Source organism: Vigna radiata, chromosome 8, assembly GCF_000741045.1.
Source record: "Vigna radiata var. radiata cultivar VC1973A chromosome 8, Vradiata_ver6, whole genome shotgun sequence".
NCBI classification, from domain to species: Eukaryota; Viridiplantae; Streptophyta; class Magnoliopsida; order Fabales; family Fabaceae; genus Vigna; species Vigna radiata.
The window spans coordinates 36,901,512-36,914,917 of record NC_028358.1 but is presented as its reverse complement, the minus strand read 5'-3'; the positions used below and the strand labels follow the sequence as shown (position 1 = coordinate 36,914,917).

General features: G+C 29.6%; 1 protein-coding gene across 1 annotated transcript; it reads right to left on the bottom strand.

Annotated features, from left to right (window-relative positions):
* Nucleotides 1-2,163: 2,163 nt before the first annotated feature.
* LOC106771182 (serine/threonine-protein kinase D6PKL2-like) lies at nt 2,164-5,240 on the bottom strand. The gene is made up of 2 exons (XM_014657106.2): nt 4,384-5,240; nt 2,164-3,231 (listed from the first exon to the last, which is right to left on the bottom strand). Exons 1-2 carry the CDS (start codon nt 5,001-5,003, stop codon nt 2,433-2,435), a joined length of 1,419 nt encoding a protein of 472 aa, XP_014512592.2. The 5' UTR covers nt 5,004-5,240; the 3' UTR covers nt 2,164-2,432.
* Nucleotides 5,241-13,406: the final 8,166 nt, after the last annotated feature.

Below are 13,406 nucleotides of genomic sequence, written 5' to 3'. Positions count from 1 at the left end.
GTATTTTATTTGGGAAGGAACAAATTTTTTTAAATTTTTAAAAAAATTAGGACTAAATTGAGACAAAATAAAAATACAAGGACCAAATTTGAACAGAATAAAAATACAGGGACCTAATTGAAACAAACGCAATGACACATGGTTTGACAATGACACGTGGCACTGTCAGTGCCACCTCACACTGTCACTGCTACGTGGCACAATGTCAACTTGACACGTGGCAAATTTTATTTTTAAAAGAAAAAAAATAAAAAATAAAAATGAAAATAATTAAAAAATATATTTAAAAAATTCAAAAAAATCATGAGCTGACACGTGTTACCCTCTTTAACGGTGTTAGTACGGAACTAACGACAGTGACCTAATTGCTTCAATTTTTCGAAAATAGGGACCCAATTGAGAAAAAGAAAACATGAGGGACCTAAATGAAAAAAGTCACCGAAAAAAGAGACTATCAGAATGATTAAACCTAAAAAAAACAACCTTTCTGATAATTTATTCAGGTCAATAAAATTTAAGAGTGATCTATTTCATAAAAAATAAAATAAAATAACAAATGCAACTACAAAGTCGATCTTATTCTGTTATTTCTTTTAACAGAGGAAAAGACGTTTCATAATAAACATAAATCTCAACGGAAAACTCTAATGAAACAAATTTCTATTATTCGACTAAATTATGTAAAGTTTTCATTCATGTAATGGCCAATCAAATTTCAGAAAAGATAATGGGAAAATGTGTCAAAAGTTGTTCTCGCTTTGGAAAAAAAAATCTTCTGAGAAACTTATTAAAATATAATATTTCTTTAAAGCAACAGTTAACCTATATATGTCATAAGAATTAATGTATGAAGCGACAAATTGGTAAAGATTAAAAATTTTGCTGGCTGATTTTCTTTTCAACTAAAACCAGTTTATTTTTTTCAAGATTCTAAGGACTCGCCTTCCATTCTTGATTCCACTTTGACTAATGCATTTAGAGATACTAAAGGCTGAAGAATTAAGAAGGTTTATTCGGTGCAACAAAAATGGAGTGTAATATGAGTTTCTAGCAATGAAAAACTGACTATTTTTAGCAACGGATACCTTAAACACAGTAGGATAACACAACATAATACTAGATGACATTCAAGAATGAAACTCGTAAGGCTTTACGTCCAAAAAAGTATAATCCAAGAATTTGTATAGAATGTTTTAGGACTATATAAAATCATAAACTACTGTTACAAAAATTTCTTCAGAAATTATAGTACTTAGATAACTGGAACACTACTGTTCTATTTCTTTAGTTCTTTTTCCTTTAACTTACCGCAACAATAGAACCGGTCATAATTAATTTTATTTTAAAAGAGTGATAAAACAAAGCTTTTATGGATGATGGAGAGGAGTGGTTTTCACGTCACAAAAGAATCATTTACAGCCTTCAATGGAACAACAGCAGGATTCTGGAAGCACAATCACAGGCTGAGAAAAAAATGGAACTTTCCATGGCTATTTTTTTCTGAATTTTTAATTACGATTCTTAAATTTATACAATTTCTTTGTATAACATTTGTATAGATGAAGTTATTAGTATGTTTACGAAATATAAAGAGAAAATGCATGTTATATAAATTATCGTGTAAACAATATAACTAATTTTATTTTCTTTCCAAACAATACTTTATTCGAAATGTGATTTAGGAAAATAATAATACTTTCTTCTAATTCGAATACGATACCTAATTCAATTTCAACCAATAACTCAGAAAAGTATGTACTTTTGCAGTTGCATTGCATAGTTTTATCTTTTTTATTTTTTTCTTACCAGAATTAACGTGTTTGGTGATTGCAACCACCGCAGAGAAAACTGAGATTAAAAAAACTTAGTAAAATACATTCGGCGGTTGAAATGGTTGGCCCACCAACCAACAACAGCATCTGTGGAGAAACAATAATTGATGTGGACAAGCGAACAGGAGAAGTGAGAAAGAATTGCCTTTCTTATATTCGAATCTTCTTATGTTTCCTTTCATATTATCAGACACAGCATTATAAAAAGCAAACTAAGTAAAAAACTAACGATGACAGGTTTTATATTCCATAATTATGTCTACGTCTTTTACTTTTATAACATGAGAAAATAATCGTAAAGGAATCTAATTCCTTGGTCAAAGACGAAATGGCATATATATATATATATCCAATGAATAACTGGAAATCATTTATCCTCCCCATTCTATAAATTAAATAAAATTGTTAATTACACCAATTCCAGTTTTATAACTGTAATTAATTACACCAACGCAACTGTTAATTACACAAACATGGTTTTGTAGTTTTAGTAAAATCCCACAGCAGTTGTCTGAGTTGAAGTTGTATATGAGCAGTTTGAGTTGTATGGATGGTCATATGTATATATATATATATATATATAGAAAGAGAAAGAGAGTTTTAATAGAAGTCTATGGTATTGGTTGTGCAATTATAGAGTCGAACCAATTCCTTGCACTTGTCTGATGCAGGGATGTATGGAGGGGTAGCACACCTTAACAATGCCCAATTAACTCCATTGAAGAAGGGGTGGTGCTTGATTGCTAGGGCACCCATTGTTGAACCCAGTCTCATTGTTGAGTCCTTCACCAACAGTTGTGAGATCAAATCCCTAGCTGCTCCTGGGATCATTGGCTCCTTAGGGAACTCAAGGGCACGTGCCACTATGTTCGCTAGGGTTAGCTCATGCTCAACCCCTTTGAACGGTGTCATCCCGTAGAACAGTTCAAAAATGAATACTCCCAGTGTCCACCAATCAACGCCGTTACCGTGACCCTCCCCGGAAATCACTTCCGGTGCCAAGTACTCATGGGTCCCAACGAACGACGTCGATCGAATTTCTATTGGCTCCGCCACGATCTCCACCGACCCACACCTCGAGGACCTCTTGCTACGACCGCGCTTCGGGTGGAAGCATGGGACAGATGGCACAATGCAATTTGGCAGCATGCAGGATGACATGGCGGGAGCGCATTGGTTCTTGGAATGGTCGTTGGAACAGCTGTTGCTGGGTGGGTCTTGATCGAACACGATCTGGGCCGTTGATGTTGTGTCGTCACCTTTCAGTGAGAGGTCAAAGTCAGTGAGCATTACGTGACCGTCGGATCTTATGAGCACATTTTCAGGCTTCAAATCACGGTATATTATCCCCATCATGTGTAGGTACTCCAACGCAACCACAACCTCAGATGCGTAGAACCTGTAACCACAACACCCTGAAGTCAACATAACATGGTGGAATTGTTATTATCGGCATGTATTATTTTGGTATATCAGCATCATAATTTTATTACCATCAATTTCTCGAATAATTAAATCATGTAGGGTCCACTTTTGAATAATCATACCCGTTATTTTAAAATTTGACCATCCAAAACGTCATCAACTTTTATTTTTGCATAAATATTCAAATATATTTTGATGAAGACGTACGTGCACTATTTGTAATTTTTAGAGAAATAAAACCTTTTGCCTACACCCAAAAGCTCCATTACTTGTTTATGCAATAGTTTAAGATGGAAGTTCCATCCTAAAAATATTTAAATCTGTTCAAGTTCAGAAACGACGAGATAGGAATGCTCTAAACTTTGTTTATTATTAGTATTAGTTTGACAATCCGATAATGGTTACTGGTTAAGTGGGGGAGGCACTAAATTATTATTTGGTGCACGACGGACACACCAAAAGCCTTCGTGGGCTCACCATCAAAGGCATCAAAGGAGACATGAATTGAATCAAATGGCCCACAGCCAATGAAATTATGAGCAGATTAAACCAACTCAACTCAAAGCCAATGACCTATCCCAACTTTCCCATCACAAACTGCATCACCAAGAAGCCAAATAAACATGCTCTCTCTCTCTCCACCCTCTCCACTATTATATTATAAATTTTCATTTTCCTTACATTAGCATTGATGAATGCAAACATCAACAAACCCAGTTACCCATTGTTAATTCAGTTACAAATTCCACTGACATCTTAAACAGTAACTTTTTTACCTATTAAGTTTTCTTTTCATTTATAACACACCAATATATATTATAACAACGTATAAATGAAAGAAACAAATTACTCGACCAAATTATTCTCTGCATGCATGTTGTTCATTCATCATCCATAATTGCAATCTCTTGCGTTCAATAAAAAACACACACAAAAAAGTATCGCATAATTCAACACTAAACATATTTAAGGTGTCAAGTAATTTCTGCATAAAGTGATAATGTAACCATTAAAAGTTCCGACCGACGTGTGATCATTTATGTTCCCACGCCGCTTCAAACTGTAACAGGATCACATGCAGATTAAATAGGGAGAGTTGAAGAAGAAAAAGGAGAGACAGACAGACCTAACGGCGGCGTGGTGGAAGCGTTTATCGGGCTGCCTCTGGCGGAGGACGTGGAGGTCGCCGCCGGGGCAGAACTCGGTGAGGAGGCAAGACCAGCGAGGGGAATCTAGCGACGCGTAAAGAGTCGGCAAAAAAGGGTGATCCACCGCTTGCAGAATCTCTCTCTCAACCTTTGCCCTCGTGTCTTTGTTCCTGGCCACGAGTTCCTTCTTGTCCATCACCTTTGCCGCGAACAGGCACCCGTTCGAGCCCTTCAGCTCCACCAAGTACACGCTTCCGATGTCGCCGCTTCCCACTCGCTGCACAAACCGGAGGTCGCCCAGTCCCAGGGTCCCGCCGCCGCGCTCTATGGCTTCCCAGCAGGGGTCCGACGACGGTGCGTGGTTCCTGGCGGAGAACGTCCACTCCGAGCCCGCGGTGGTGGCAGGGTTGTCGGAGTCGTCCTCGGCGGAGGAGTGCATTGTGTCGCTAATGATTCTATGAATAACAACAGTAATAATAATGGAGTTGGAGTTTGCTGTGTTGTGCGTGAGAGAGAGAGAGACAGAGAGAGGTGTGCGTGTGGGGGGAAATAGAGAGTTGAGTTTTGTTAACGGAACGATAGAAGGAGGTGGGGGCATAATGGGCCGGCAGTTTATTATTGGGCCATCTGGTGCCTTTAAACTAAATAGGCCACCGGGTCAAGGGGCCCATCTGCTTCAATTTTTTCTCTATTTTTTTTTTGTTTTTTTGTCTTATTATAGTATTGATCATCAATTCTGATTCACGTATGAACAAAAGTAGTAACGTGCGAACGGGAGAACATGTTGATTTTGTCAAGTGTGAATGAAAACGCATCGAAAGAGTTAAATTTTACGAATCTAAACTGTAACTAGTTTTATTGAACTGTAATTATTACTCTTAACTCCCATCTAATTAAAGTGTTATTTTTCATATTTTGTAATCTCCACTGACAATTTAACTTAACAATGTGTTTAAAGAAAATCGAACTACGACCCTACGACATCATTAATAGATAATAGTGGTTCTTTACTTTAAACAACAACGATTACATGCCCGATCTTCTTTTATTCAGAAGATTATCAAATAAAGCGAGAGCTTTAATTATACTTAAAAAATAGCCATTAAAACAGATAAATCTTATTCAAAACACACGCGAATCTCTATTGCGACAGACAGCGGACCGTGACACCCACCCAAAAAAAATTAAATATTTAACAAATCTGTCGAAGCAAAAAAAAACAATAACACTATGCAAATTGGAGATCAAAATTATTAAGGGACAAATAAAAGAATAGGTTTCTTTCAAACCTTTCTTTTCTAATTTTATTTTTAAATAGTTTTTTGAAATTGTAGTTGATTTAATAAGTTCTTCCCAAAAATAAAAAGGAGAGGTAAAGAAGATTAAATCAAACACTGAAATTGTGGATTAATTTGGATCCCTTTATCTTTCAATATTTTGGTGCTTTAACTTGAATGAAATGCAAAGATTTTTTGCCGTTAAATTACTTTTTAACTTTTATACTTTCCATATGTTATTGAATAGGTTCTTATGGCTGATTGTTTACAATATGCCTATATCTCCATATAAATACAATGGAGTTTTTATTTTTTTATTTTTTATTTTCTACCGTTGATTTTTTTTTTCAGCAACATGGAATCACAATTACTACCGTACTCGTTTCAAATTTGAAAAGAAGAAACAAGTTGATTAAGTTTGGATTTGAATTTGGAGTGGAAGATGAAAAGGGTAATTCCTTCTTTAGTTCTCACATTAAATATTTTATCTTCCTTTCTTTTCATTCAAGCAAGTCATTACTCCTTTTTTTTTTCTCTTCTTTCACTTCTTCAGTTTTCTAATTCTCTATTAACGAAGGAAGTATTTAATTTTAATTTTTGTTTTATTTCATGCTTTCTTACTTTTGCAGTGGACATAAATAATCACCAAGACATCTATAGTCATATTGATTAATTTCGATTGTAATATTCTTTGTGAAGAAGAGCGTTAAATATTTCTTTTTCATTCTAATCTTGCTTTTTTTAATGACATCTTCTATATTCATTTGAATCTTCACTATTTTTTGTTTTGTATTTGTTTTCACTTTTTTTTATTGGATATCTTAAACTATTTTATAAGATTTTTTACTTTACATAAATATTTTTTTTTCTTTATGAATATTGATATCATCATACCTAAGGATCCCTGAAAATAATTTAAAAGTGATAGTGGTATTGAAGATGACATTTGATTGCTTTATTAATAAAAAATTTAATTAAAAATAAATTTTATATTAACCAATTTTATTTTATAAAAGTATTATCTTCATAAAACCTTTTTCTAAAGTTTTCTTTGCTTTTTAAAAAAAATTTTTTTTGACTCTATCGCTCATTTGTTTAATGATGGAGAATCATTGGTGGAGTCACAACAAAAAAATTCTACATATTTATTCAATCAAAACAAAAAATAGGTTAAGTACATTTTTTTTAGAATAATTTTAGTGTGTTAATGTGTATTAGATCTAAGATCTATATACCTTAAAATAAACTGAATCTCTATTTAGTTGTAATAATTATGATATGGTCAGTTATGTGATTTGATGTCTTTGTAGGCAATTAAGACATTTTATGAGAATTAGATTTTTACGAGTCTATTTTAAGTTGGGGACTAATAAATTGTCTATGTATGTGTAAGATTGGTGAAATTGTATAATGGATTTAATATGGGTAAGAAAAAAAATTAAACAAACTAATTAAATGAATTTAACAATACATAATACATGTTAAACGAGTCTATCCTTGTATTAACTAGATAAATATTTTCTAAATAAAGATTAAACAAGTTATTTCATGCATAAATTAGACAAGTCTAAAAATATGCATTAGGTAAGTCTATTAATACATATTATATGTGTTTGTCCATATTATGATTAAATAAGATTAGCAATACACATTAGACGGGTTTGTTTATATACATTATATGAGTCTATTAATATACTTTAAGCAATTCTATTCATTCTCTTATTAGACGTGTCTTGCAATACATATTAAACTAATCTATTCATACACATTATATTAGTATAGCAATTAGATGAGTGTGTCCATATACTGATTAAACGAGTTTAAGATTAAATACTAGATGAATCTGTCTATATATATATATATATATATATATATATATATATGTTGCCTTTCTAACTTATGATTAATTTTTACGTTGATTATATTCAAAATTTAATTATAAATTTAAAAATATTATCAGTTTTTTCTCAATTTTTATATAAAAAACACAAAAAGAAACATCATGCAGGAGTTTAAAACTAGAAAAAACAGAATTATCCAGAAAAGCCCCAGTTTCTACTCAGCATATCCTATGGAAGAGGTCACTTAGACGGCCAAGTCGATATGGTGGAGGCAGTGTTTGCCAAAGTTTTTATTTTATTTTTTAATAATAATAATAATAATAATTTAAAAATAAGACTTAGTCCATACTTCTGGAAAATCTTATCATTAGGAACTTTGGTAGGATAAGATTATTATTTAGATTTGTTCTAGCTAGTACTACCAAAATAGAATACTGTGAATTTGATGTTTTTGCCTTAGGTATTTAACCTTGATGGTGTCGAGTTTGTGTGTGATAGGTTTCTAGAATAAACATATAATGCAGTTGAATTACTTCAAAAATATTAAAAAAAAAAAAAACACTGGAAGGGAACAAGTTAAGGATTTAAGGTATGGTGAATGGTAGCAAACTTTAATAATGCTATTCAATTTCTTACAACTTCCATGATGTTTTCTAGAAATTTTTAATAAATTTTAGTACTTTCTTCGTCTCTACAACAGCAACAACAATGTTATATGAAAGTATATTTTTTCAAACATATTGTAAGTTGCATTATAGTGAAACAACTGGGCCGCTTTATCTTGTCCTTCCACAAATTTCTCTCTGCATTTTCATATTAATAATTTTTCAATTTTATTCATTTTGGATTTTAAAATTTAAAAGTTAAAAATAAATTTTAAATTATACAATAGAAAGGATAAAATGAGAAGTTCATTTGATATAGAGTTGCAAGAAAAAATATATGAAGGTGCAGATATAACCTGCCAAACAATTACGACAATTTCTGTCTGCACCTATCATTTTATTTTTACACCTCTCATTTTATTTAATTTCGCTTTTTGTCCTTGGGAGTTTTGTTACAAACTTGTGAGTTTTTTTACAAATTTTTCTTTAAGAAGGAGATATCGTGAAAGTTTGTGTAGTTGTGCCATTCATGGAGGTGTTTCATTTGCTTTGACATTTTTAAGTTACAACAAGTGTAAGTGTTGGTCATTTGAAGAGGGAGGCAATTTTTGGAACATGATATTAAATAGTGAGTTTGTTGGAAATCAATATAGAAATATTGTTCCAAAAACGTTATCCAAATATCCAGAATAGTTGAAGGTAAAAACAATTTCCAAAGATATTGTTTCCGAAATAGTTAATTGTTATTTCAAAATATTGTTTCCAATCCATTTGATTGGAATGAGTTTGCAGTGAGAATTTTTATTCACAAGATTTAATTTACTGTTAAAATTATTTTAAATTTTAAATTTTTATTTAAAATTAAAATTAGTTTATTTTAAAATTTTTTATCTAATTTATTTAATTTTAAAAATACATGAATTTAATATTTTAAATTAAATTTGTTTTGTTAATTTTATTTTACATTTGAAATGTGATTTTCAATATATATTAAGATAAAAATATATTAAACGAATAAACAATTCAAATATTAATCTAAAACATTTAAAATATTAAATAAATTAAAAATTTAATTAAAAAAATTAAATTCACACATTTTAAAATTGAAAAATTAAATTTGACCAAAATTTAAAAAACAAATTTTAACTTTTATTAAAAAATAATAAATTAAAAATATATTTAATCTTTTGCTTTATTATTCATAATTTTTAGTGATTTTATGCGAGTGCACTCCATGTTTATATATTTTTGGAGATGCTCTTATTTTAATCCTTGAATATAACTTTTTTGGAGAAAAGGATGGGTGGATAATTATAAAAAAACTTATGTGATGCGAAAATGAAGGGTCCGGAAAATAAATTTCATAATACACATACACTCAGTTTTTAAGCTTGATAAAGATACGGAAAATGAATTATGTAATAGTAGTATTTTTATTTTGCAAAAGGTAATTCCGCAAAAAGTTTATTTGTTTTCCGAAAAGGAAAATTCGGACATCTAAATGGTTTTTTCAAAAAAGCTATTACCAAAAGAAAAAAGTGTTCATTCCAAAATTCTTTATCCTTAATATAATTTGATATTTTGGGAATAAACCTTCCAAAAACATTTTCCAATAGTTTTTTCCATTTTTAGATACCATTTTGTGATTTATGTATTATATAAATGCATCGTGTTAGAATAAAAGCTATGCTACTCATTATATAGATGTAGAATTTAAACTTAATTCAATTATATAAAAATAACGTATAAGATAAGATTTGAATCGATTTATATATATTATAAATTATATATATTATGAATTAATCTTATTTCTAATTTATCTAAAACTTTCGACATATACTGTTCCACTGCCAAAACAATTGTTAAGTTCTTTTTTTATTGTTTATACCATTTTATGTTAACCTCATCTTTATAATAATATGATATAGACACTTCTTCTCCTGTAAGAACATAAATATATTACTTTGTTAAATTACCGTTTAATGTTGATCTAATAAAAAAGAACACATTCGATTCTTCTAACAAATATTGGAACTATATCAAATAAAAAAATTAAACAATTATTACAAATATTAAGATTAAAAATATATTAATTGATTATGTAAAAATAAATAAATAAGTGTAATGATTACATTGATTTTATAAATATAAAACGGTATATTTTTATTACTTATCATTTGTTTTGTCTTTATCGAAATGACTTGATTTTTACTCTATTTAGTTTTCTTGCTTAAACAAAAGGATAATTAAAGTGTTAAAGTGTTTAATCAGTACTGCACTGCTAAACGAACCTGTGAACCTTAAACAGAGAAAGCAGTTAAAGTTGGATGGTAGTAAGGAAGTAGAAGCTTGCTTCATACTCTTCTCTTCATGGCTTAGCTAACCAGGAAATCACGTACCTGCTCCTAACCAATTTCCAAAAACTTTGCAATGGTATCTCCGTTCAAATAATTGTTAATTTCCGTACTCACACGGTTGGTAACCAAATTTTTGCCCTACATTTCTTCATTATACTGTAACAGGACGAAATATATATATATATATATATATATATATATATATATATATATATATATATATATATATTCATGAGTGATGTACATAAAGGACACAACAGGAGAAGATTTGTTTAAAAAAGAACATGACCAGGTGTCTCATTAAGGATAGTCGACCATAATTTTCGGATTAAAACTATTAAATCGGAATTAAGATAAGACGTGATTAAGATTATTATGCTAATATTGGACTGTGATTAAGATTTCATTAATCATAAACCCATGTAAAAATTATCAATACCGGTCAAAGGTATGAAGTAGGTGATTCACATTTACTACACATTTATTACTGTTCTAAATTTACTTAATGAATTGTGGAAAACCGGACAATATTCATTCAAAGAGGAGCTGAAAGTCAGATCGGACAATATTTATCATAAAATAGTAGGAGGTGGAACCAATCATCCTAAAAAAACAAATTGTGAAGATATCGACTGTAGTTCGATTCCATAACCGAAACAAGTGACATATGAATAATTTACTGTTTTTCTACTTTACTTCTTTTACTTCTTAACATGCATGTTGGTCACTTAGTTCATAAGAAAGCATCCGTGTGTGTTTGTTTGTTAGAAGTTGAAGTGTGCAAATACAAAAGGAAAAGAAAAAAATATGGTAAAACTTAGAATCTCCCAAAAGTGAAAGAAAGCTTAGGAATGGAGGAAAGGGTACACATAAAATACTGTAAATGAACCCAAACCCACCGGGATATAGGTTAAGATTATGGATAAAATATTTGCTAGATATTTTAAGTTTTTGTAAAATTTATATTCTAATTTTACTTTTTAAAATTAAATTAGATTTAAAATACATTTTTCAATAAAAGTAATTTTGAAAAATCAATTTAGTGATTTCGTTTAGTATTTAATACAATTATTTTTTTACAAATACATTTAAATTGGATAATATATAATATAATAAATTAATAAATAATTTAAGCTTAAATATATTTTAAGTAATCACTAAAAATGACTTTATTCATTTTTTAACCAAATCGTTTGTTCAATGCTAAAACTGAAGTAAATAATATAATTAAGAGACTAAATTCTCTAATTTATTAAGTACACAATTTAAAAAAAAATCTTGCTTGATATAAAAATTTTCATGGTAGGTTCATAGATTTTATTTAAGTCAAGAAATTTGTATATTTCAATATATTTGAATGTAATAAAATAGAATTGTAATTTCCATAACAATAATAATAATAATTTTAATCGTATAGTTTACGTTTAAAATCATGCTAATTTGGAAGTATACGTTAGTATTGAGTTTCGTGGGAATTAAATGTAGTTTGAACAATTTTAACATTAACCATTCAATTGTAGTCAGTATATGACTTCTATACTCATTTTCATTCGTTGCATGAGCCTACAATAATAAATTTTGACATTAACTGCACACCAAATCAATGCACACAGAGGCATGACAATGTGAAATACAAAAAATAAATAAAATTGTTATTTTAAGAATAATTATTAGTCAACATGTGTGAGTTAATTTTCTTGTTCAATGATAAAGATTTTCATCTTTTGAATGAAATATTAAATTTTACCTACATAAATGAAAATGTTTTCTAGAATAATTTAGTTTCCTTTTAATAAATTTACTTAATTCAAACTATATTAAAAATATATTTAATTCTTTTAATTTACGAGATTGTCTAGATAAGCATGAAAAAGTTATCAAAGTTGAGTCGCATCATTTTCAAGCTTCTTCCGATAACATTTTTCCAACTCAACTTCATTACATATATGGTTTGAAAGCTAATCAAGATATAGAAGTATTCAATGTTTCACATTTATTGACTTACGTGTGAATTTAGAACTTCGTAGTATTTTTTATTGTTTTATATGTGTCTGGTTGAAAAACATTGTAGTTTATGTAAAAAAAAAAAATCCTTATTTCTTATTCATCCAAAGAATTATTTTAAAAATAAGTATAATTTATTTAACAGTTATAAAAATGGAGAAAATAGGAGAGTGGGTATTATTAATGAAGAGGAGAATGGTTGGTGAATGGTTATTAGTTAAAACAGAAAGTTCGAAATGGCAGTCATAAACAATTAATGCATTAATTGGAGAAGAAAAGAGGTATAGTTGGGTTCTTCTAGCTATGACCATTTTCTGTCTGATCTGTTCATTTCTCATTTAATTTGTTTTGAGGTGTCACCTTTTCTCTCTCTTTCACAAATTTGTCCTCTTTCTACAATTTCTCTTTTCCATTTTTTCTTTCTTTCCTTTTCATCAAACATCATATATAAATTAAGATGTGTAACGTCCCACGTCATTTAATATAATTATGCATATATATATATATATATATATATATATATATATATATATATATATATATATATATATATATATATATATAATACCTCGATCTACATAATCATATATAAACACTAATGTAGCAAGGGATTTTTACCGCGGTTATTTTTTACTATACATCGCGGTTTATAAATCGCGACATATTCAACCGTAGTAGTAAATCAGAGACTTTAGGCCGCGGTTATAACCGCAGTATATACCTTGGGGAACATGCCGCGGTTGTCCAAGAATGACTACCTAAATCATTTTTTTTAAAAAAAAAAATTGTCCATGAATGTTATTAGGACTTACAACAATAAAGATCATGGTAAGAAATTCATACTATGTAATCATAATAAAAATAAGTTATAAATTTTTTTATCAACAAGAATAAGTTAACATGAAACAATTTAAAAT